The 22662-nt window shown below is 38.2% G+C and overlaps 4 protein-coding genes and 1 long non-coding RNA gene across 7 annotated transcripts, besides 7 other annotated features; 4 read left to right on the plus strand and 1 right to left on the minus strand.

The window, feature by feature from the left end:
• Window positions 1-606: 606 nt before the first annotated feature.
• On the plus strand, window positions 607-3709 carry CG1344 (uncharacterized protein). Of its 2 annotated transcripts, none has more exons than NM_001273782.1 (2): window positions 607-847; window positions 900-3709. In NM_001273782.1, the coding sequence occupies exons 1-2, from the start codon at window positions 638-640 to the stop codon at window positions 2739-2741; spliced, it is 2052 nt and encodes a 683-aa protein (NP_001260711.1). In that variant the 5' UTR covers window positions 607-637; the 3' UTR covers window positions 2742-3709. The 2 variants fall into 2 exon arrangements, with proteins under 2 accessions (NP_001260711.1, NP_610175.2); NM_136331.3 differs by having other exon boundaries at window positions 900-2860.
• On the minus strand, window positions 3337-10153 carry Not3 (CCR4-NOT transcription complex subunit 3). Of its 2 annotated transcripts, none has more exons than NM_001273783.1 (10): window positions 9550-10153; window positions 9387-9484; window positions 9158-9307; window positions 8290-9099; window positions 8150-8219; window positions 7738-8088; window positions 7532-7678; window positions 4574-5148; window positions 4303-4512; window positions 3337-4240 (listed from the first exon to the last, which is right to left on the minus strand). In NM_001273783.1, exons 1-10 carry the CDS (start codon window positions 9572-9574, stop codon window positions 4142-4144), a joined length of 2535 nt encoding a protein of 844 aa, NP_001260712.1. In that variant the 5' UTR covers window positions 9575-10153; the 3' UTR covers window positions 3337-4141. The 2 variants fall into 2 exon arrangements, with proteins under 2 accessions (NP_001260712.1, NP_610176.1); NM_136332.3 differs by having other exon boundaries at window positions 3850-4240.
• Window positions 5450-6565: a mobile genetic element.
• A 686-nt stretch (window positions 10154-10839) lies between the features above and the next one.
• On the plus strand, window positions 10840-11546 carry lncRNA:CR45472 (long non-coding RNA:CR45472). The gene has a single exon (NR_124441.1). It is a non-coding gene; the product is annotated as a long non-coding RNA:CR45472 (long non-coding RNA).
• A 576-nt stretch (window positions 11547-12122) lies between these two features.
• Window positions 12123-12557: a mobile genetic element.
• Window positions 12558-12858: 301 nt separating this feature from the next.
• Window positions 12859-12907: a mobile genetic element.
• A 259-nt stretch (window positions 12908-13166) lies between these two features.
• Window positions 13167-13373: a mobile genetic element.
• A 660-nt stretch (window positions 13374-14033) lies between these two features.
• Window positions 14034-14175: a mobile genetic element.
• A 1138-nt stretch (window positions 14176-15313) lies between these two features.
• On the plus strand, window positions 15314-16917 carry CG8245 (uncharacterized protein). Its single transcript, NM_136334.3, has 4 exons — window positions 15314-15439; window positions 15607-15929; window positions 15990-16350; window positions 16412-16917. Exons 2-4 carry the CDS (start codon window positions 15625-15627, stop codon window positions 16775-16777), a joined length of 1032 nt encoding a protein of 343 aa, NP_610178.2. The 5' UTR covers window positions 15314-15439; window positions 15607-15624; the 3' UTR covers window positions 16778-16917.
• Window positions 16918-17481: 564 nt separating this feature from the next.
• Window positions 17482-17539: a mobile genetic element.
• Window positions 17540-18671: 1132 nt separating this feature from the next.
• Window positions 18672-19731, plus strand: kune (kune-kune). The gene has a single exon (NM_136335.3). It carries the CDS (start codon window positions 18766-18768, stop codon window positions 19558-19560), a length of 795 nt encoding a protein of 264 aa, NP_610179.2. The 5' UTR covers window positions 18672-18765; the 3' UTR covers window positions 19561-19731.
• Window positions 19732-21935: 2204 nt separating this feature from the next.
• Window positions 21936-22005: a mobile genetic element.
• Window positions 22006-22662: the final 657 nt, after the last annotated feature.

Below are 22662 nucleotides of genomic sequence, written 5' to 3' on the forward strand. Positions count from 1 at the left end.
GGGAATCCATTCCACGATCGGTGACTGAAAGGGTACGAGCTCAACTGAAATTTGAACTTCTTGGCGGCATATATTTTGGGTGTTAAATGGGTCAACTAATTTGCGCTGCAATGTGTATGCTTAATCTAGCTTTATAGTTCCCGGGATCTCGACGTTTATACGGATGGACATACAGACGGGCATGCCCAGGTTCTTAAACAACACTTAAAAAAGATGTTTTGGGAGAAACAAAATTAGGGACTGAAAAGTGTGAAAATATGACCTATAATTAACCATTCGCTTTAATTTTAAAATCTCTTTGAATAACGAAACATGTTTTTTATGTTTTATATATATGAAGTTTATTTTAGCTATTTTCATTGCTAAACAGGTTCTTATACTCACTATGTGTATAAAGGCTATACAAATAATGATATTCAAATAGAATTCAATGTGTAAATGGGGTTTTTTGACCATACGAAGTTGATATAGATATATCTATGTATAAATGAATTCCTTGTTCCCTTTTTTCGAACATTGTTTTCAACTGTTAGTGTAGACGCAACCCTGTCTGAACATGCTATTATTGCAATAAATTATGTGCCCGAAATAAGAAATAAATTTAAGCGCTTCGTAGTAGATAACAGCATCTAGAGCTATGGGCAATGAAGGCAGCAAACTAAAAGGAATACTTGTTGAGGAAAATGCGGTGGAGACTAATCAATTTTGGACAGTTTATAACGCTAAGACGCCAGAGACAACCAACGATGAACGTTGCAGCCAGATGCTCTCCGTATTCGAAGGAAAAGTCTTTGTCAAGGCACATGTATGGTCAAATGGAGTGGGCCCGATTGAAAGAGCAATAAAAGTATACTTGTAGGGTTAAAGAAATCAACTGTTTACCAAATGTTTTCCCCTAGAACCTGATGGTCTACCGCCACCCGTACATCTTAAAATATATAGCTACCTGGGAGAAGTCGGGACGGAAGTATCTTGCTACAGAGAGAGTCAGACCTCTAGATGAGGTGCTGGCCCAGCAGACTGACATTGAAGTCTGCCTAGGGCTGCGAACCATTTTATGCGCTCTAATATTTTTGGTTGAGAAGGCCCTGGCTCGGCACTTAAATATTAACACGCAGTCTATTTACGTAACGGAGAGTGGAAGCTGGCGCCTCGCTGGCTTCGAGTACGTTTGGAGGGCCACGGATGTCAACAAACAACTGCTCGACTTGGCACATTCTTTTATAGACTTGACTATTCACGGAGAGAACTTCGAACAATTTTTCTTCTCCATTTTGTGCGAGAAAGTGCTAAGCAGGAAAGGAACTGATAGTTGTATTACTGATAGCACTCCACACGTTCATGAGTTCCGTGAGTATTGCAGCACACACCTAAAGCATCAAAATACAAAGCTAAGGCCAAGACTTTCTGCTATCTTGCTACATCCATACTTCAACCATGAATTCGTGCTTATACATTCCTTTCTCTTTGAGTTGCCACTGAAGTCAGTGCACGAGCGCCACAAATTCTTTAGAAGTTTGATTGATCGATTGCGATATTTCGACGAGGAAGTAGTGGCTTCGCAGCTGGCATGTGACTTACTCTCTAGAATGGTTCTGCTGGATCCTGCTGCACAAGAATTTGTGACTCCGCATATACTCCGTACAAAAGTTACTGATAAAGCACCGGCATCGCTATTTTCTCCGCAAATCTACGTACAATACTTAATGCCACACATACTCAAGATGTTCCGCTTGCGTGATGCACAGATTCGATTAATACTTCTTGACTATTTTATGGACTATGTTCGTCTCTTAAGCGATGAGCAACTAGAGAGCGAAATTCTTCCTCATTTACAGCTTGGTATGAACGATACTAACGACGTCTTGGTAGGCAAAACACTAAGGTGCATGGCTGATTTAGTTTCCATATTAGGAGCTAACAAAGTTTTGGGCGGTGATCGTGCACGATGTTTTTCTGATGGCCGTCCACACGCTGCTGTTTCCAGAGACAGCAACAATCCTTATCCCGAACCGCGGTCTATTAGTCCTTTAATGAATACTAGATCCTTCGACGTAGAAGACTTTATGGTTTCTGGGAGCCCATTGCCACAAGAAAGCAATGCCTCACCTTTATCTATTCGCCTTAGCCCGGACGGTGGGGAGGACGAGAAACTTCGGTTAAATTCAAATGAAAAATCCATAAGTATAAAACATAATATAGACCCCGAGAAGGACTCGTATATATCTGGCACAGAGCATGAAAGAGTGGCCAACATTGATGAGGAGGGGACTTGGCTTGATTGGGACAATACAGACCACCTTCAACAGGGCTACCAAGTGGATCACGCTGTAACCGACTCTGAAACAAACAGTAATTCATTTGCTAGAGAGATCCAAACTGGCAAATCTTTATCGCCCTCATATCGCACTGGAAAATGTAATTTATCAGTTGGAGTAAACGAGACAATATCCCAGACAGAACAGAAAGTTATCGATGATCTCAGTGAGCTGGACATAAAAGTGCAAACGGTGATTCAAAGGTCTGAGTTCAACGAATTTGATTTCTTCAAAGATATGGAACCGATCATCGAAATCCGGACTAGTACCTGTGAGACACCGGAGCAAATAAGCAGCCGTTTTGCTGCTGCTGCGTCAGCCGTGAACTGTAATGAGCTGTGTGCCGATCAGGGTTGGGGTCATGATGAACAGGATGATAAGGACGATATTGTCTGGGGCGTGACGAATGTATCAACGCTTTAATACAAAATCGAGGTATTTTTTACTGTTAGCTAAACAATAAAAGCCATAAATGTAATTAAATTGTATCAGGAAACTTTGGAGATGTTTTTAAAAATACCTAACATACTCTGTGTATATGCAAAAAAAAAAAAAAAAAAACTAATTGAATTTTTTCAACATTTTCTTTGTTTTTGTCGTACTTGCCGTAAATGTGACAAAAATAGCGCAGACCTACAACTGCCACGCCCACGTACGTTTCTCGTTCGCACTCCCACCAGCTGATTGTAATGGGTAGTCGGAGAACTAGACTGTAAAGTTTTCTCTTGTTTGTTCCTTTTTTTGTCCTAACAAATAAATGCTTGCTTACTTTTGTATTATAAAAAATCGACACCTCGGTATTTTTGTTTTTGATTAAGACTTAGTAATAGAATTGTAATCGTAATTTAAACTTGCGTAGAAACGGATGAAAATGAAATGGATAAATGTACTAGTAATTTAATTAGTGCTAATTTATAGGGTCCAATTTCTCTGCGTTGTTACTTTTGATTAAAATTAAAATGAACCCTCTGCAAGGATATATAGGAATATACCCACCAAATTAAAATAATATTAATTTCAACTATTCAATCGTCTTTATTCTGTGTTCATACATTTAAACAAGACTTGCCCTCCAAAAGCCTTGGAAATTTTACGTAACAAAATGGGACCAAAAATGATTAAATTTCAATTATAGTATGATCAGGTTATACCTATTTCCTTTGCTTCATGTTAATAGCTTTCTCATACAGCCTCGGGTATGAATATGACAAACAATCTGTTATTGCTGTGTTAATTTAATCGCATACAAATCAGGACCAATGTTTCTTTTAAATCTTTCAACTTTTTACCAAGGACCCATAGAATACAGGTTATATGAGATTGTTTTTGAAAGCCCTCTGTGATTTCTTACTCTTCGCAGACATGTTGCTGCTGATTTACGTACTCATCAAAGACGGTAGACGACTAATATATTTGTGACGTCAGTAAAAATCGCAGTGGCCCTTACAAAACACCTATATGTAATTTTAAAGGCCAAGATAATGAAAACTAATTTGTATTGCAATACTTGAATTAAAAAGCGTAGCGAAATGTGTATAAAAGTAAGCATCCTTATTAATTCTGCAAGAATGTAAAATTAACGAAAGGAGTAAAGCTAAAAAACATGCATTCCTAATAAATATACTTCATTTTACTTTTAACTTATGGTTACGGCTGTTTTGCTTTTTCTTTTAAATTTCCATTAGTTGATCTTTCTCGCGCTTTTCGATTTTGATTTGTGTTATGATTGTGTGATTTTTTATGAAAATTGGATTGATTTATTTTATTATTTTAATGGATTGGTTTTCTTTTAGACAGACGAAGCAACAAACATCGCAACATTTTCAATTCAGCTCCTTGTCCTCTAAGTACTTGTATTCAAAGGTGAATCCCTCCTTCTTTCGCTGACTCCACTTTTCATAATCAAAATAGATGTACGTACCCTGTGAATAGTGTGCACATATTTTTATTAACTTGCTCTTTCCTGCAAGGTTTCATTCCTTACCTGTTCGTAATCATCGTTGATAATCTTCGGCTCCTCGTGCCTTTGAAACCACATCATATACTTTGTGTGGAAACGCCAGCTCTGCTTTTTTAAGGCCTTGGCCGCTAGATACTGGGCCTTGGAGCCCTCCATATAGTAGAACACAAAAAAAAGGGTCTCCGTTGAGAGTCGTTGATAAAACTCAACTGTATCATATATTGGCATCTGTGCCTTAAAATACAATTAAGATAAGGTAATAGGTGAATCAAATTTGTATACTAATATAGCTCACCTGGGGATAGTGCGATGGCGTGAGCACTGGTGCGCGATGAAAGTACGTTTGTAGCTTTTCCGTGTCCATAGGCTGTGGCAGGTGATAGTAGGCAGCTTCCATCATTTGGAACTGCATTTGGTGCTCCTTTTGAAGTGGTGTTGGCCCAAGTGGTGTCACACCAAGCAGTGTGGGAATGTGCGCTTCCGTCGTGGCCATCTGTTGGGGTTGGCACGCATGCGTTTTGGCATTGCCGCTGATAGGCTGACCAGTAGCGTTTGCTACATTCATGAGACCACTACCAGTTGAAGTTCCGTTGTTAGAACCTGTGGTCGCAGCAAGGGAGTTATTCTGAAGCTGTTGCTGCTGCTGCGATGTCAATTGCTGTTGATTCGTGTTGGTTTCAGAGTTGAAATGTTGGAGAAGTGATTTCTGCGACTGCGGCTGTCTCAGATCGATGCTGCTTGTTTGCTGCTGATTCAGTGAATTAGGATCGATCGCAGATCGATTAATAGCATCCTGTGCCATTGTTTTTAGAGAAATCGTATCGACGACATTGCAGCTGTTGTCATTAGTACTGTCCGAGACAGGAAGACCTGCAAAAAGATGATCTCGTTCAGGAAGTGGTTTACAATACAAAAAATAGGAACAGTTAAGGTTAAATGCATTTATCCAAGCTTCACATGCCTGTATAAATTTAGAAAAATATATTTCTACGAAGTAGATTAGAGAATTAAGTGATATCTAGTAATTAACCAAAAACTACTGCTGGATCGCCTTTTACTCGATATTAAACCGTCTAAACTTAGTTTTTCATCAACCAAGTCCGCAACAAACAAGCTGGGATCGAATTAATTTAATTGAAAGACGTTTGACCTTGATCACATAAGTACTTAACTGGCTAATATTGTACAGGAACCATTCTCAATGCAGACCACATTATGGCGGGCAACAGCAGTAGCCCCTGCCCCCGATTTCCCGTGCGTCACAGAACTCGAAGTCGTCGAGGCAACCAAGCGGAGCAGTTGCTAAAGCAGTGGCGTTGGGTAGACCTGACATCTTCAGGGCCACATCTTTTGGACGGAGACTTTCCAACGAGGATGAAAAGCCAGAAACAAGTACTGTTGACGAAAGGCAAGGGACCAGCACATGCTGCAAACAACTACTCGGGAAGTAAAGAACGCCTTCAACACCGCTAGATGGCCCGTAATCCTCGGAGCCATTAACAGTATGGGGATCCCGTAGTACATGAGGACAGTCGTTGGCAGGTACTTTAGGGTACGATACGGAAGATGGACCAAAAAGATACCGAGATAAGATTCGCCAGGTTTTTCCCCAAGGATCTGGGGAACATCATGTAGGATCTTGGGTATCAACAGGCCCTTGGGAGTAGAGCTGCACTGTTTTGCTGACGATGTGGCAATTACAGCCGTCGCCAAAACAATTGCAGAGCTCAAGAAAAATGTAACACCACGATTGGAGCTACCATCCACTGGCTCGAGAATGTCGGGCTAGCAATCGCGGCGAACAAGACCGAGACAGTTCTATCAAGCAGCAGAAGAAAGGTGGAGACTATGCCGGTCTCCGTGGGACACAGTACCTGGGTGTTATGCTAGACCACAGAATATCGTTCAAGGACCACGCTAGTTAAACCACTAAGAAGGCAGCAATCACAGCTTCTTCATTGGCTAGACTCATGTTCTGCGTCGATTGTGAGGAAACAGAGCATGTACTAATGCACTGCTCCAGGTTTTCGGCGGAGAGGGAGCAGCTAAAGGCGTTGACAGGTACCCCGTTCAGCCCTAGTGGCTTGTTCGCGGCTATGTGGGCAAACAGCGAGGCATGGGAGTTGGGACACAGTTAAATCATTAATATGATAAAATTAGTCCAATCTGACGAGATGGCCAACAGAGTGGGTGACTAAACCCAAACAGAAGTCCTGTGTGGTGGCGGGAGAAGAATACTACCTCATCGTACCAGGTTTGTCGTAAAAGGCTAAAAGTAGGGGAAAGGGATCGGATCTGTTAAGTTTTTAATCATCATGCTTAAAAAATCAAAAGCTATAAAGGATCTCAATTCCTGTTCACATTTCGCGTTAAGGGGCACATGTTAAAAAATGAACTAAAACATGTCTTATTTTATATTAAAAGCAAAAGTTTAAACAACCCACAAATTTTATTATTTCTGTCGACGCCAGCCCACGTCGTGACGAAGCGCACCAGGATAGTGTGCGAAGGCGACTACTATCCATATGTACATGAGAATATGAAAATATGCTTTGGTTGTCCAATAATTTGAAGAAGTATTTGAATCCTTTTTAGAAAATTTTGGAGCTAACATTGCTCACACAAATGAATAACAAAATCTTTGCACACGCCTACGCGGTGCAAGTTGGTTTATCTTAGCAACGCCCACAAACAGCAAACAGTTTTCACGCCTACAGATTATTTAAGATTTTCCTATTTTTCTTGCCAATCTAAAAATTTAACGCTATGACAACAAAATGCTGAAAAATCTCCCTAACACTGCCACTAGATAAGCAACGGGTTCCTGATAATCGCGCAAATTGACTATTGCCTTTTTTTTAAGCTAAGCCAAAATTTCCTAATTTCTATATATGTATAAATTCCGCAAAAATGATGAACTCTTAAATGTTACTAAGCCCAAAAAATAACATGAAAACTAATGCTTTTTTTTTTAAATATAAGCTTCAGAAAACAAAAACACTTCCAGCATACAAGAGTTTTGACTAAATAAATGCATTATCTAAAGTTTACTCGTTAAAAATGTTTTTCTTTGATGCAATAGATAATCGAAAACGTACTACAACAACCATTTATTATGCAGATAGTGACAATAGCAATTCTTGTTTTGAAATGGTTCTTGAGACAGCAAAAAACAAACAAAAATATATGTTCATGATCATATAAATCTATTCCCTATAACATCAGAAAAAAACACATATAACTCTAGCCTTACCATTTTGTATGTGAGGGGAATTTGTTTGAAGATTGGATAATGGTGGCACATGTTTTTGCTGCGCCTGCGTTCCAGCTCCTACGATAGCTGCCACAGTAGGAGTTACTGCTAGTTGCTGTTGCAAAACAGGACCATTTTCCAGGAGTGCTAAAATAAAGACAATTATTTAAGTAAAGGCAATAAATATGTACACCCGAACCCCCTACATGTATTGTGTTTTGCTACTGCAGCAAATGCAATTGTTGGTGTTGGTTGGATCACAGATTGGCCTTGAACATTGGCGCTGCTCACAATCGTCGCCGAAACAACATTAGTCGAAGCTGCTGCAGCGGCAATGCCGCTTTGACCAGGCGTTGGAGCATTTGGCTGAACCGCAGGATTGTTACCAGGATTGTTACCACTAGAAGCTGATTGAGATGCTCCCGTTCCTCCAGTGGAGCTGCAACTTCCGATACTGCTTTGCGATTGCATAGCGGAGGTTGCAACGATTGAAGCTGCTGTAGGCAGCTGTTGCTGATTTTTGCTGGGAGTTGAACTGACAATCTTATTGACTTGGGCTGTAGAGAAATCCAAAGTTAATGAAACTGAAACACGAAGAAAGCAATTGGTGAAACTTACTATCACTGCTCAGAGGCAGCTTGGCCGTGGCTCGTACAGGGGTAGGTTTTATAAGTTGATGAGGTTGTGGCTGTTATTAAAAGTAAGACGTATATTGTTCAATGCGAACAACCATAAGAAAATCTATTCATAATACATACTTTCAATTTTAGGGCATTGCTTTCGCTGCTCTTGTTGCGTTTATCGGCTAGCCCTCCAACACAATTTACAGCAACTGTGCCGCCTGCAGGATCTGTAGATGTTGTAGCAGACGAAGAAGCTGCACTTGTGTCGCTCGCGTAGCCCACATTGTTGCCATTCGATTGTGCCGCTGTCAGCTGCTGCTGAAACAGTGCTGCGCTAGCTGCGCTGCTACCACTACTAGCTGCCCCCTGCGACGAAGTGTTTAAAATTTGTTGAACCGTGACAGGGGACTGTGATGGACTGCCTCCGGATGTGACACTGCTTGGAGAACCGCTTGTCTCGTTGCTGTTGTTGCTGTCCGTGGTAGCCGTGCCACTTAGCTCCACTTCATCAAGACCAATTATATCATCGTATATGAACTCATTTTCCTCAAAGTCTGGCTCTTGCGATGAATCAATGTAGTATTCGACATCGTCTTTGATCTTGTTTACCTGCTCTGCTTCGACGCCGTCATTGTCAAGCAGCCTAAGCAGAGTTTCCAGCTTTGTTATGTGGAACTTATGGCGGTCCAACTTTCCTCGTAGGTCATCCATTCGCTCCTGCTTGTCTCGATCTAAACGTTTCTTTTTACCTGCCAACAACGATTCGATCTCGCTCTCATACTGGTCAATTTGTATTTGAAGGGAACTTATTGAGCTGGTTAACCAATTGCGTGCGTCGTCTTTAATACGCTGGGCAGGATCCATCTTTTGTGCAGCCCCCAAGCCTTCCTTGGAGTAGGCTTTTGTTTTCGTCTCGCGCTCAACCACCTTAAAGCGTTCCATTTGCTAAAAAACATATAATTTTGTGCGCGTAGTCACAACAAATAATATTAAATAAACCCACTGTTTCAATGAGACGTCGATTCTCAAGAAGGGAGCTCTTATCCTTAATTTCAGCTGATGCAATCCATGATTTAATTTGGTCGCGAAGTCGTTGCAATTTCTTGATTTCCTTTTTGAGGTCTGCCTCATACTTCTCCTGCAGATGTTTTTGCTGATAAAGATGGTGTTAGTTAAAAATTGTTTATACATATAGGATTATTCACATAAAATGTAAAACGTTTTAATCTCACCTTCTGATTGGTGTTTGTCGCATTGTGTACTTTTTTCCAAATATCCTCAAACGTTTCAACGCCCTCTGCTACCTTTTTTAAACATCGATCAATTTCGCCTGGCCACGATATTTGTTGGGTAATTTATTAGAAAAGAATTCGAATTCAAGATCTTTTTGCTTACCTTGCAATTTTCTCGTCGCAGCCATAGCTATGTGTTCTCTTGTAAATTTTGGGGACGCAAATACTTAGACATAGTCTGCTGATAGATGCGGCAGTATTTTTGGCTACAACCTGGATTCGGGCCACGAGCGGAGTTTGTTAGGAATGAACGTTCTGAAATCCTGTGGCGTTGCGTTTAAATATCGTTTAGTGTTAGCAAGTCGCGCGCAAGCCTTAGAGCACTGGAGGTCGTTGAAAGTCTGCGAATGCAAAAGTTTGACCTGAGCCGCAACTGATTTCCTCGAGTGGACTGCAACACACCCGCCAGATCCTTTTGGTAGTATTTCTCCTTTTTTCGGCTGGGTGGCGATACGTTGCCGTCCGTGGGTGCAAGATTTCGATTCTTTGGCTAAGTTTAAAATCTGTGCGTCAAGGTAAAGGCACACAACGTGGCGATCAGATATATTGGATATTCATTACATTGCCATTTACTGTGTACTGTGGCTTAGTAAATACATAGATTTACGCATATATACATCAATAAATACACTCATGGATTTTTCGCTTGCTTTTTGTTCTCTTCTTCCTCACACTTTCCGCCATCTTGAAATACATACCAGGAATACCATATATACCATATATTAAAATATCGAATACGTTATCTATTTTCGTGGCAGCCCTGGATTAAAATTTGTAAAGTCCTCTCCACACTAAAGTAAGTGTTAACGTAGCAAGCAATGAATTATACTAGATACTGGTTTTCGAAGGATTGATAGATTTTTATTAAATAATATTATAATTATATTTATATATATATATATTTTATACTACATATATTATTTATTAGCAAATAAAGGCATTAAAGTTTCCTAACGAAATTATTTTCACCAACTTTTTGCTTTATGTTTTTCGTCTTAACACAAACTTTAACAATCATCAGTGTAAAAAGACACTTATATATAAATATGTCTTGATATCTTCTTAATTTAATTGTTTTAGTGCATTAATACCAACTGCAAGAGCGCTTGGTTCTCCAAATAGACCATTATCTAAAATTTGCCGTACGTGATCGTTAAAATAGACGTGTCGGCAAAAGGTACGATTGCTTTGTTTTGATATTGAAGACATGTATCTGTGCAAGCTGGAGTCATTGCGTGTTTTTTGCTGTTCTCTGTTATCAACAACAAACAACTGAAATTGGAAACAATATAATCATAATGACATATACCTAGAAAATTTTTGAAGAGAACACAAACGGCAGCTGCTCAGGTGGCGATAGTACATCTCTCATATGTGCGATAGTTTGCTCAATAACCAGAAAAGCAATTCCAGTGTAAGCACTCCATAAAAGTGGTTATGATATATTCAACATCAAAAATTACAGATTTACAGATTGATAGTATTAACCAATTAAATGAAGAGTTCTAAATCTAAATTTAATTAGTATCGCTCTTTTCGGTTATATTTATTTTATTTTTTATCACTTAAAACAATGTACACATTTTTGCCTTATAAAAGAAATTTCAAAACATCGATTATAAGTTGTTATTATACATTTTTTTACAGGCGTGGAAAAATTCTTGTAAACCGCTTAAAATATACGCTATGTTTGATGTCCAGCCAGTCGACTTGTCAGTTTTCTCACCTTAACAGCAATACAGACTTGACTATTTTGCCAACTGCAACGAAATAAGATGGTAGCCACTGTAAATATCTGCACACATTGTTATTTGTTTACATGCTAACTTTGGAGACACAGTTCAACTTAACTGCGCCTTAGCTGAGCAGCAATATCATTATCGTTATCTATGCAAATTAGCTGCGGGAGCATCTAAGCTCTCCCCTCTCTCGCACTTTCTATTTCAGTCTCTCTGCACCTACACGTATCGTTCTGTTGTTCGCTCTGTTCCACTTAGAATGATCATTATCGTTTGCTTGCGTACCATTCTACATGTCGCATCAATGCACTTTTCGTTCGCTACGCCAATAAAACAAATCGTTCAAAATCCCAAATAAACCTCGTCTTTTAATTGCCCAAAAACATGTAATAAAAGACGCGATTTGTGGATAAACAATAAATAGTAAAGCTGTTTAAAGCTTTAACTTATCAATTAATTCGCTATTGTTGCTAAGTGCGTTGTTGAACAACAAATTTTGTCTGCAATATTCAGACAAATTAAAAACAGTGAACATTGAATATAACTCCGTTGGTTTCTCAAAATTGCATATTCTTCCACTGTGTTGTTGATGCTATTGCCATGGCTGCTATGAATTCTGGAAACGTTACCGCTGATGGAAACATGATAGCAATTTTGGATTAGGCGGCTGCAATTTGTGATCGAGTGGAATCCATAATTTAAGTTGACGAGTCCGTTCTTCATGTGAGGTTGGATGAGCTTCAGCAACCGTTCAGGAAAATTCACAACGAGCTCGAAGAACTGGATTTTGAGGAAATTGAAAGTAATTTGAAAGAGAAATTAACTGAATTCCCACTCATTTTTTGCTAACGGGATTTTTCCGTGTGATTGTGGCTATCAGCAGCGTTCAGCGTGCTTCCAAAATTCGCTGTACGCTATGCTAACTGGCTGCACTTCTATAATATATAGCCATCCTGACCTCACAAACATAGAAAAGTTGCAGCATCTACGATCATGTCTGAGGGGAACTGCGCTGGAAATCATTCGCTGACTATAGCATTGGAGTTGCTAATATTCGTTTAATATTCCAGGAACACATTACTGAGATTCTGGGGCTAAGTGCAGTGCAGAGTGGTTCCGTCTCAATGCTTCGTGAGCTTTTGGATAAATTCAACGATCATATTCGTGCGCTAAATAAAATGGGCTCAACGGAACAAATCTCCGGATGTACAAGTACTTGTTCAAATGCTGGATCCGGCGAGTCAGGCGAAATGGGAAGAGCTTTTAGAGGACCCAGTGTTCAAAAATGCAATTTCGACGTGGGAATCCATGGCATTGCGTCTGGACCAGCAGTAAAAGACGCTGGAGAACATGGAGTTCGCCATGGCAAGCTTAACGCTTGTAATAGAACACCTGCTTTGTGTAGGTCCGACCTTCTTGCCACAAGCCTCAGCCCTGCGACCTGTGCCTTCTGTCATGCTTCTGGTCACTCAATTTATCACTTCCAAAGTTTTAAAAGCCTTAACCAGCAAGTCGATTGCAAGAAGCGAAGAGACTGGATTTTTGTTTAAAGTGTGTGCGGATCTAAACACCACACCCTGTTTCATCTGGGAAACATGGCTTCGCCTTCGCAACATGAAAGATCACGGGCTGAAGAAACGTTTTTTATAAAATAATAAATTATAAAATTTCGTTTTCGCATTCACACTAGCTGAGTAACGGGTATCTGATAGTCGGGGAATTATTATTTTTTTTATAAATATTAACTTTTACCTATGTATGTATGTTTGTATTATTTTTATTTTTTTTATTATTTTTATTTGTATTTTCTTTTTTTGCAATACTTATGTTTTCATTTACAAAAGTTATAATAACAATTGCAGATAGCAATTTTACTTATTTATAATTTGAAATATTGATGAACTTAATATCAATGCTGTAAAATTAATTCTCAGAGTACCCTGTCGAAATTTTTCAACGAAATTGGCCAAAAACTCTAAATATCAAAATTGATTTCGGCCCGAAAATTGTATTCTAGCACAAGTACGCACACATATAAACGTTTTCGTTTATTGTTTTTACTCACACAAGCAAGCAAACTCTATTTTTAGATTTCTTACGCTCTGTTTTATGTGAGCGGAGATGTCACCAAAAAGTGGCTGCATATCGCAAAATGACCCTTACGCATCTTGTCATTCTAATGTCTTTGGTTAAACCCACGGAACATACACCTAATATGTGTGATTGCCAAACCCAGTCCTATGCAGCTTTATTCGGTGCTCGGTGCATTTCCAAATCCACCTTTGAGGGCCGTCGGGAAAGCTCACCACTGCAGGGCCTTGTTTTATGTTCTGTAGCACCCTCACAACTACATTCTCAACGTTGCAGTCTTAGCGGGAAAGCGCACCACAGGTCCTTGATATCTGGTATGTTGCTGTGAGGGATCGCACTGTGTTCTCAGCACAACAACACCATCATTATTTTACTTCTTAAAAGCGGCCCACGGTATCCCCTTATATCACAGCGCATTTTATTTGTGCTCGGTCAATGCTCGATCATTTACCGTTTGACATCTTTGTCAATAGCCAAGAGTTCAAGCGCCTTGCATACAACAGATGGAAATTACCACATCCGGCGCATTCTCCTCATTCACCGACGCGGCCAACGTCCATCCTCAAACTCCTTAACCTTTTAATTATATAATATTTATTTATTTTCTATCACTAGGGAGGATATTGTACTACGTCGTGTTTGTATGAGCTCTATGTTTTCGTATTTCAAAATTTTGTTCAAGTGCTATTTGATTACAATAGAAAGTATCTAAAGGTCGTTTTTTTTAAATGTAAATTCGAAAGACTAAAATTGAGTGAAAGAGAATGCTATAGTTGAGTTCCTCGATTATCAGATATCCGTTACTCAGCTAGTGTGAATGCGAACGCGAAACTTCATCATTATCAATATCTATTGATAGATATTGGGGAATAAAATGAGAAAAAATTTAAAAATCTGTTCAAAAGTGTAGGCCAATTTTTTTTTTTTGCAAATCGATAGAAATTTAAATCGATAGAAATCATTCATCGATCTACTTGGATGCTTTAGCTACCATCAAGGGCTTCATCTGCGGCGGGTCATCGAAAACTGTTTTCAAACTATCAGAGTACTTTTATAGTTGAACTGGATCTCTAGACGAGTATATCCGGCCATAAGAGTCTGTCTGTCCATATATACGCTGAGACTAATGTCTACTAGACTTGAGGATCACTGTTTTTTTACTAAATGGTTTTAATATTAAGAGCTTTATAAATATTTGCATTAGTTACATAAACAGGACCAGTGCCAGTTTATAGTAATGTTTTTGACTGGTAAAGCTGAATTATCTTAATATTATAGTTGCTAGCAGTTCCTCAAAGCTGTATAGCTTTTGTGCTAGCAGGATGAATTAATAGAGGAGAATTTATTTTTCAAACAAGTGTTCTTATTGTCGACTTCTTAAACAGATATTTTGCTTTAATATGAGTTTCCCACATTTGAGACAAAATTCAGGCAGTTAATTATTATTTTCCATTGAAGGTATAATAATAACAATTCACATTGCTGGAGCTCGGAGCTTTATCTCTAGATCTGTTTCTATTTCGTTAAACGAATGCATTTTGGTTATTAACGCTTTAGAGAGTTCAGGAAACAAATGTCTAATACAATTTCATGATATTTTAATTTTTGTAATTAGGGTTGGGATCTACAACGGACTCGCACTAAAAGAATTATGGAAATCAAATAGCTTAGGAATTCGACTTTATTGTTTCAAATTACTTAAAATTGTTTAATTATAAGTATGAACAATAATGTGCCCGCCATTATATTCAATCGTAAATATTCAAAATTGTAGGACTAACAAATATACAAGATATTGCCTACCCCATTCCTTAATTCTATGCTTTATAAAGACCAAGCTTTACTATACTTAACAGCTTTTATTATTATTTATTTTTCAATAATATTTCTGTAAATGGTTTGAAGTCGATTGGCTTATAAAATCTCGCTCGCCAAAGTCCTATAGTAGGGCACAAATTTAAACAAGCCAAATAGAATTCAAAAGTTAATGCGCATGACAAGCCTATTGAAACCCCCCCGCGTCAGAAAGCAGCAACCCCAATGGATTACTTTCCTGGAATGCACACGGTTGCTGTTGCCAGGAATTTTAGGTGAATCACATCACCCGCAGAGGCCAGTAAAACTATAATGACTGTCCTATGTCACAAATCTTTGGGCTGAAAGGTAAATTATTAACAAATTAACAGACGCGGTGTCTGACACGCTCGAATTTTGTAACTACGTGAAGTTCACAAAATCAATATACATATGTATGTAGCTCGTGCCAACCGTATACGAAAAGTAGTCTTTGCGTAACCCGACCGACCGAAAAATAATTTCTTTTCCAATAGAACTATTAGTATGTCAATATGTCGATATCAGCTTCGCACCCGTGCGGGTTAAACGCTGATGGCACAGCCACCCAGTATAAAGAATCTACGGCCACCATACAAACTTCTGGTCTTCAGTCATCACCTAGGTCCTTTCTACCAGAGCGAGAGGATACGTTAGAGTACTTCATAAAGTTTCCGAAGCCTTCATCTAAAAATGAGTTTGTACTAGCTAAGGACCATGATGGCGAGGACAGCCACGTGCCCATTGTCATGCTGTTGGGGTGGGCGGGCTGTCAGGATCGATACCTCATGAAATACTCAAAAATTTACGAGGAGCGGGGGTAAGTGTGAAGGCTGACACATCAACGCAATCATAACTTATGACATTTCGTTATTCCTAGCTTAATTACTGTGCGATACACGGCTCCGGTAGACAGCCTATTTTGGAAGCGATCTGAAATGATTCCTATCGGCGAGAAAATCCTTAAACTAATCCAGGACATGAATTTTGACGCCCATCCACTAATATTTCACATATTTTCCAATGGCGGAGCCTACTTGTACCAACATATTAATTTAGCTGTGATCAAGCACAAGTCTCCGCTGCAAGTTCGCGGCGTGATTTTTGACTCTGCTCCTGGGGAGCGTAGGATAATAAGCCTGTATCGCGCCATTACAGCCATCTATGGTAGGGAAAAACGCTGCAACTGTTTGGCCGCACTGGTTATAACCATTACACTCAGTATTATGTGGTTTGTGGAGGTGGGTGACGTTGAATCAAATAGAAAAAGATTGTAAACATAAACAATTGACTTCTTTTCAGGAATCAATTTCTGCCTTGAAAAGCCTATTCGTGCCGTCTTCGCCAGTACGCCCCAGTCCATTTTGCGACCTTAAAAACGAAGCCAATAGATACCCACAGCTTTTTCTGTATTCGAAAGGTGACATTGTGATTCCCTATCGAGATGTGGAAAAATTTATTCGTCTTAGACGCGATCAGGGTATTCAGGTATCGTCAGTATGCTTTGAGGATGCCGAGCACGTTAAGATTTACACCAAATATCCCAAGCAGTACGTCCAGTGTGTGTGTAATTTTATTAGGAACTGCATGACAATTCCTCCTCTCAAGGAGGCTGTTAATTCTGAGCCATCCGAAAGTGTGTCTCGGGTTAACCTAAAATACGATTAGTCGGCACAGGAAAAAGAAGCACAACTAGTTTCTCGTATGAAAAACTTAAAACTCAACGTAATTATTTCAAATTTAAAGCGCTTTATGTAGAATCAAATTTAAAAGTAATTAAAATAAAAACATTTTCAAATATTTAATACAGATAATGGTGGTTTATGTACGGAAAACTTATCTTCAAAGTCTTTGTATAAATCTGTATCTAATTCCGTGTGTGCTGGCGAAGTGAATTTTTAACGGCGCGATCCCGTCCGTAGTGTGAGTAAAACCAATTTGTTTCCCTTTTTATTAAATTAAATCAAGACCAAGATAAATATAAAACAAATTAATGGCATTGAAGTTGGTATAATAATAATGTATAATATAATTATTATATATTAATATATAATATTAATATAATATAATAATTGTATAATATACAATGTGCCACAGATCACCAGGAAAATATTGTTCAACATAATTTACTTTTTGTCTCGCCGTTTCACTTTTTTGATATGACTGGTTTGTTACGGCCAAAAACGAGTCAAAACTGCCACCTCCACACTTTCGAATTTTTTTTTTTGATATTTGTGAATTTTTGTATTAGTTTATTAGTTTCCATCCATATGTCGAAATTTTTTTCCACTCTGAGCCCCACAAGCCTACCCCGGTCAAGTCAAGAAACATGTTTTGATATTTGTATCAGTCTTGTTAATTTCCTTTGATCTGCTACGCCCACTCTAACGACCACAAACCAACCAAATCTGTCACGTCCACACTTTTGAACCATTTATCTTTTATCTTTTAAAATACACTACTTTAAAAAGTTCCATTCCGCAGAATGCGTGTACTTTGGGATGGTTATTTCTATTTTTGGTGATACGAAATCAGAATATAAATCAATTCTTCTACACAGAAAAGCAAAACTTTTGCTATGATCAGAACAATTTAAAAAAAGGGGTTTGTATTGACCTTAAGCACCTAAATATATACGTGAATAAAAAATGTACCAATTTTAATCAGATATTTCGATAAATTACTTAAAGATGTTCTGGTAAATTCAACGATACGAAATCAGATCTATTGCAATCAGTTTTTTGAAACGATCAGTAGGTGTGTAAATTCTATTTCAGAAAAACTCTTGAATAATGTATTGGAATAGAATGATGGTTCAAAAGTTGCAAGAATTATTAATATATTCCAAATTTGATGGTATACTTTTTCAAATTTGTTACATTTGTAATATGTATTATTTTTAATATGCAATTAAAGAAAGATATTTAACATTTATGATGTGGCTCGAATAATAACAAAAGTTATTCGACAGAAAGGCAACAACAACACTCACTATGACCTTGATTAATGCACTAAAATGTCACAAAAATGCATTTGCCCAGGCGATCAGATCTTCGATGAGAGAGATTGAGAAATATACCACGCAGGAAATACTCCCCATTCAAATATTCAGTATGAAATAGTTTTTTATACAGTGTATTGAATAATTGTATTGCATTGTGTATTGAAGGCATAAGTCGTAAGGCTTTATTCACCAAAATTCAAAAGGTCAGTGCTAGACTATATATATGGGCTAGTGCTAATTAGTGTTTGCGTGCGAATTCCTGTTATCCATCGCCACTGTATCGATTTTTAAAAACACAATTTTGATTGAATTCTCTAATGTTAGCGAGTTGTCCTTATTTTACAGATCTGTCTACCAGCACCATACAAATATCAAATGATCCGTTGGGTCGTCTCTGAAAACTTTTAATTTATTTCATAGGATTTTTAAGTTATGATTTATAAAAAAAACTGTGGGATGTTATAATGTTGTTATATTAGAAGCGCTTTTTAAAGTTTCACATCTGCTTATATCCCAGCCGTTCCGCATAGAAGTGGTATATTAAGCGAGATGATTCGTCATTCAAAAATACCATTTTGAGTGCGACGGTCACACTTTAGGGCGTGTTATTTTCCAAGCCGACTTGTTAACGAAATTTTTATAGAAATAACAAATGGGTGCGTCCAACCGCATTTTACAAGTTGCCCTTTGCGCGTCCGTGTTTTCCCTAATATGTTTTGTTATCGCGTTTTCCACGCCTTATTGGCTGGTTACAGACGGCAGATTACAAAACCCGCGATTCACTAACCTAGGCCTTTGGGAAGTTTGTTTCAACAACTTCCAGGACATACACCGATTTTTTGACAATTCCTTTAACGGATGCCTATGGGTTTTCGAAGAGGAATATTACATCATACACGACTTCCTCCTGCCTGGCTTCTACATATCCGTTCAACTTTTTGCTACGCTATGCTTTGTAATGTGCCTTGTTGTTATACCACTCACTGTAGCATTTCTTCGCACTTCTCGCGATGATGACAGGTACATGGTGCTCCTGCTGGCGATAGGATCATGCCAGGTTGTGGGCTCTGTTTTCGGGTTTATTGCTGTGGTCATTTTTGGCGCCAAAGGAGATTCTCGGGATTGGATGCCAGGATGGCAGAACAATGATATGGGCTGGTCATTTGCTCTGGGCGTTGTTGGCGCTGTGCTGCTACTGCCGTCTGGCGTACTCTATCTAGTAGAAGCGCGTCGGGAAAGGTACAAGCGCTTAAACGAAATCAGCAATCGGGAGATCAGTGAATACGGAGATGAGTATTACCAGAATCAGGGACCCTCCGCAGTGCTTCCGACCGCTCCATCGCCATATCAATCCTATTTTGCATCTGAGCCAAGCCGACCAAGAAGACCCCAACAAAGTAGTGCATCGAATTCCGCTGTACAAGGAGGAATTCAAACAGATATATAAATCAAAAATGAATTCGAAGGAATTATCCGTCCATTTACACAATATTTAATAATAATTAACAAATATACAAATATATACGATGTAAGGTAGAATAGTCATTCCACTAAATCCACTACAAATGTTTTTAAAATGTATCGAATTCGAAGGTAATAAATATTTGTCAAATAATTTATTTTATCTTTTCCTTTTTTTCCGATTTTCTTAACTTAAAATGTTAAAGACAGGACACTGTGCCTAGGTTAAATCGCGGGAGCTAGCTACACTGTCTGTCTTACAAATTTGCAAGATTGTATGTATTTTGATTGGCAGTGTTATTAAATTATGATCACAATACAGGAGACAGACAAGGTACCCACTTAGCTAGTTCTTCTATGCGAGTATAGTTTAGCTTGTAAGAAGGGAGCCAGAAGATCTTCTGACAAACTATAAACTAATAAAGGGTTTTCATTGGGGCGCTTGATCTTTGAACTGAAAAAAAAAATTTGAAAGGTCAATCGAATCCATTATGAATGGAATATGACATCATTCAAATGACCACCAAATGCACGAAATGTCCAATTTTCGATGACTCCGCGCACAAATCGGGCTGTATTTGATCGATGGCGTGGCGTATGTTGACTTTGAGGACATCGGTGTCTTGCGCCTTGTTGTCATGGACCTGCGAAAACCCCAAATGAAAAAGAGGGGTCAAATCACACGATCTCGGTGGCCAGTCCTGTTGAAACCACATGTTGTCCAGTTCCATATTCTCGATTTCAGGCCATATGAAGTTGGTTATCATCGATCGATATCGCTCACCATTGACGGTGACCGCCACACCATATTGTTTTCGAAAAAATACGGACCAATCACAACTGCAGCCGTAAATCCGCACCAAACAGTCACTTTCTTCGGATGTATTGCCATTTGGTGAACCGCGTGTGGATTGGTCTCGTCCCACCAATCGAAGGATAGTCGACTCGGCAGGACGATCATCGCGACCGTAAAACGGGCTAAGTGCGCGGAACGTTGCTTGAACTAAAGACCCATTTTCATAAAACAAAAAAAAAAAAAAACAACAAACATCAAAAAACATGGCCGCAATGTTGCGGCAAGTGGCCTTTTTTGCGGATCAATTGCGATTAGATTTTTATTCAAGGTCATAGAATAATTATATAAACAAAAACTTATGCAACTCACAAAAGGAATAATTTAATGTAATACATTAAATTAAATACATTAATATATTTTTGCATACATTATAATACTTGTTTTAATTTAAGCTTAATCGTACATGTGGACCGATACCCAACTGAAATGAAGAGAAGCTGGCCCTAACTCGAAAGACAGCAAGACGCCCCAGACTCCGGAATTTTATTGCCCTAAATACCCTAATACGCAATACCCTTGCCCTAATACGCAATTTAAATAATAATGATGAAATAATTTTGTTCTGAAAAACTAGCAAAAATAAATGAAAAAGCGATGAAAATATTTTTCTCTTCAAAAATGAGTGTGTGAGTGCTTAAAATGTGATGAAAGAGTGATGAATGAAAAACCCGTTAAAATGCGCATAAACAACAGTGATTAATATTCATGACTTTTCGCTGTTTATGTGATGCCTTTGTCCTAGCGTTGAATTCCTAAGATATGGCAAAATATTTAAAAACAAGAGAAAATGCTATATGCTACGAGAACTTTAATTATTTTTTAGCTTGGAAGTTGAATAACCCTTGAAGTTCCATAACTTTTACATTTGAAAAACATTTCCATAAAAAATGCACTTTTAAAGTTATTGAGCAAAACAATTCATTCAATTAATTCAGAACAACTAAAACTTCTACAATGTATGTAAGCTTTATCTGTATCACTTTAGGAAAACAGCTTTAAATAGCTAAATTTCATACTACTGATCTTGTAGATATGTACACATACGTATATAAAATATGTATATGTAGTTGAAAAGGCATTTTAAAATGCATTCTATACCCTTTAAACTTAGAAAGTCGGGTGTGCCTCTATTATTTAATAGCTTAGTTATTTAAACGGGGATGAATTGTGGGCATGTTATTAATATAAAAACTAACACATATATTTTTTTCCGAGGCAAAAACTTGTGGCGATCGACTTCTTCAACATTCACCAATTTTATTGCCAACTGTTTTTGCACAATGCATAAGAGGTCAAATAAATGTTTTGATGAAAAGTGCCAAATACAAAGTTGGATAAAAAATTATTTTTCCTCAGAAAAGTTGCTATCAGAAAGAAAGTATGTTGATGGAGCTCGTACTTCGACAAAGGTGTTTTATATGAAAAACAAAACAAAATATTTTTGAAAAGCCATGTTTCTGCGATTTATGGGCTTGGCCAAAATGTTTTTGTCATATCACTTAAACCTGCATGCCCAATCTGACATTTATTGCTTTTATATTTACTGAGCTCTCGACGCTTATACGGACAGACAGACGAATGGATTCTGATCAAAAATATATGTATGTACATATATGTATACATACACTGCTGGTCATAGGTTAGACGCACCATCGTTTTTTTTAAAGCAAAATCAATTAATTATTTCCACGATTGTTCTCATTGTCCAAATTGCTTTTCATATCAAAGTTTGAATCATGTTCGAAAAAAAATGATCACAGCGGGTTGATTTGCGAAAAAAAACGGTACATTCGAAGATTCTACAAAATTCCTTTGGCAATCACACGTGTTTTCAGTTGGTCATTGAATTAGACGCAGCTTAAATTTCAGACAAACAGATAAGTCGCAGCTCCAGAACTGTTGACAGATATTTGAAGGATCCAGAGGCATATGGGAATAACTTCAAAGGAAAAAAAAGAACTATCAAAACAAGCAGAACGCCAAATTGTTAGAAATGCTCCGAATTCTACAAAGTCTGCTTCTAAGATCAAGGAATTTTCCGGAGTAAAAGCAAGGTTATCAACTGTTCAGCGTACAATCAGCGTACTTACTTCAGAACACCTGATGCGTCTAAAAATCAAGAAAAAAAACCCCTTGAATGCAAAGTGCAAAGAAAAACGTCTTCAATTCGCGAAGGAATACATGGAGTGAAATGTCCAATCTGACACTCGGCTAAATGATTGGCCTTCAGTT

This window comes from Drosophila melanogaster, chromosome 2R (genome assembly GCF_000001215.4).
Source record: "Drosophila melanogaster chromosome 2R".
Taxonomy (NCBI): Eukaryota; Metazoa; Arthropoda; class Insecta; order Diptera; family Drosophilidae; genus Drosophila; species Drosophila melanogaster.

Excerpts from the sequence above, each read along its gene's own strand:
- CG1344 (NM_001273782.1), top strand. The coding sequence starts at position 638 with ATGGGCAATGAAGGCAGCAAACTAAAAGGAATACTTGTTGAGGAAAAT. Across the intron at positions 848-899 it reads CGATTGAAAGAGCAATAAAA|AACCTGATGGTCTACCGCCA; the intron begins GTATACTTGTAG and ends GTTTTCCCCTAG.
- Not3 (NM_001273783.1), bottom strand. The coding sequence starts at position 9,574 with ATGGCTGCGACGAGAAAATTGCAAG. Across the intron at positions 9,485-9,549 it reads TGCGACGAGAAAATTGCAAG|GCGAAATTGATCGATGTTTA; the intron begins GTAAGCAAAAAG and ends TATCGTGGCCAG. Across the intron at positions 9,100-9,157 it reads ATCGACGTCTCATTGAAACA|CAAATGGAACGCTTTAAGGT; the intron begins GTGGGTTTATTT and ends TATGTTTTTTAG.
- CG8245 (NM_136334.3), top strand. The coding sequence starts at position 15,625 with ATGTCGATATCAGCTTCGCACCCGTGCGGGTTAAACGCTGATGGCACA. Across the intron at positions 15,930-15,989 it reads AAAATTTACGAGGAGCGGGG|CTTAATTACTGTGCGATACA; the intron begins GTAAGTGTGAAG and ends CGTTATTCCTAG. Across the intron at positions 16,351-16,411 it reads GTATTATGTGGTTTGTGGAG|GAATCAATTTCTGCCTTGAA; the intron begins GTGGGTGACGTT and ends ACTTCTTTTCAG.
- kune (NM_136335.3), top strand. The coding sequence starts at position 18,766 with ATGGGTGCGTCCAACCGCATTTTACAAGTTGCCCTTTGCGCGTCCGTG.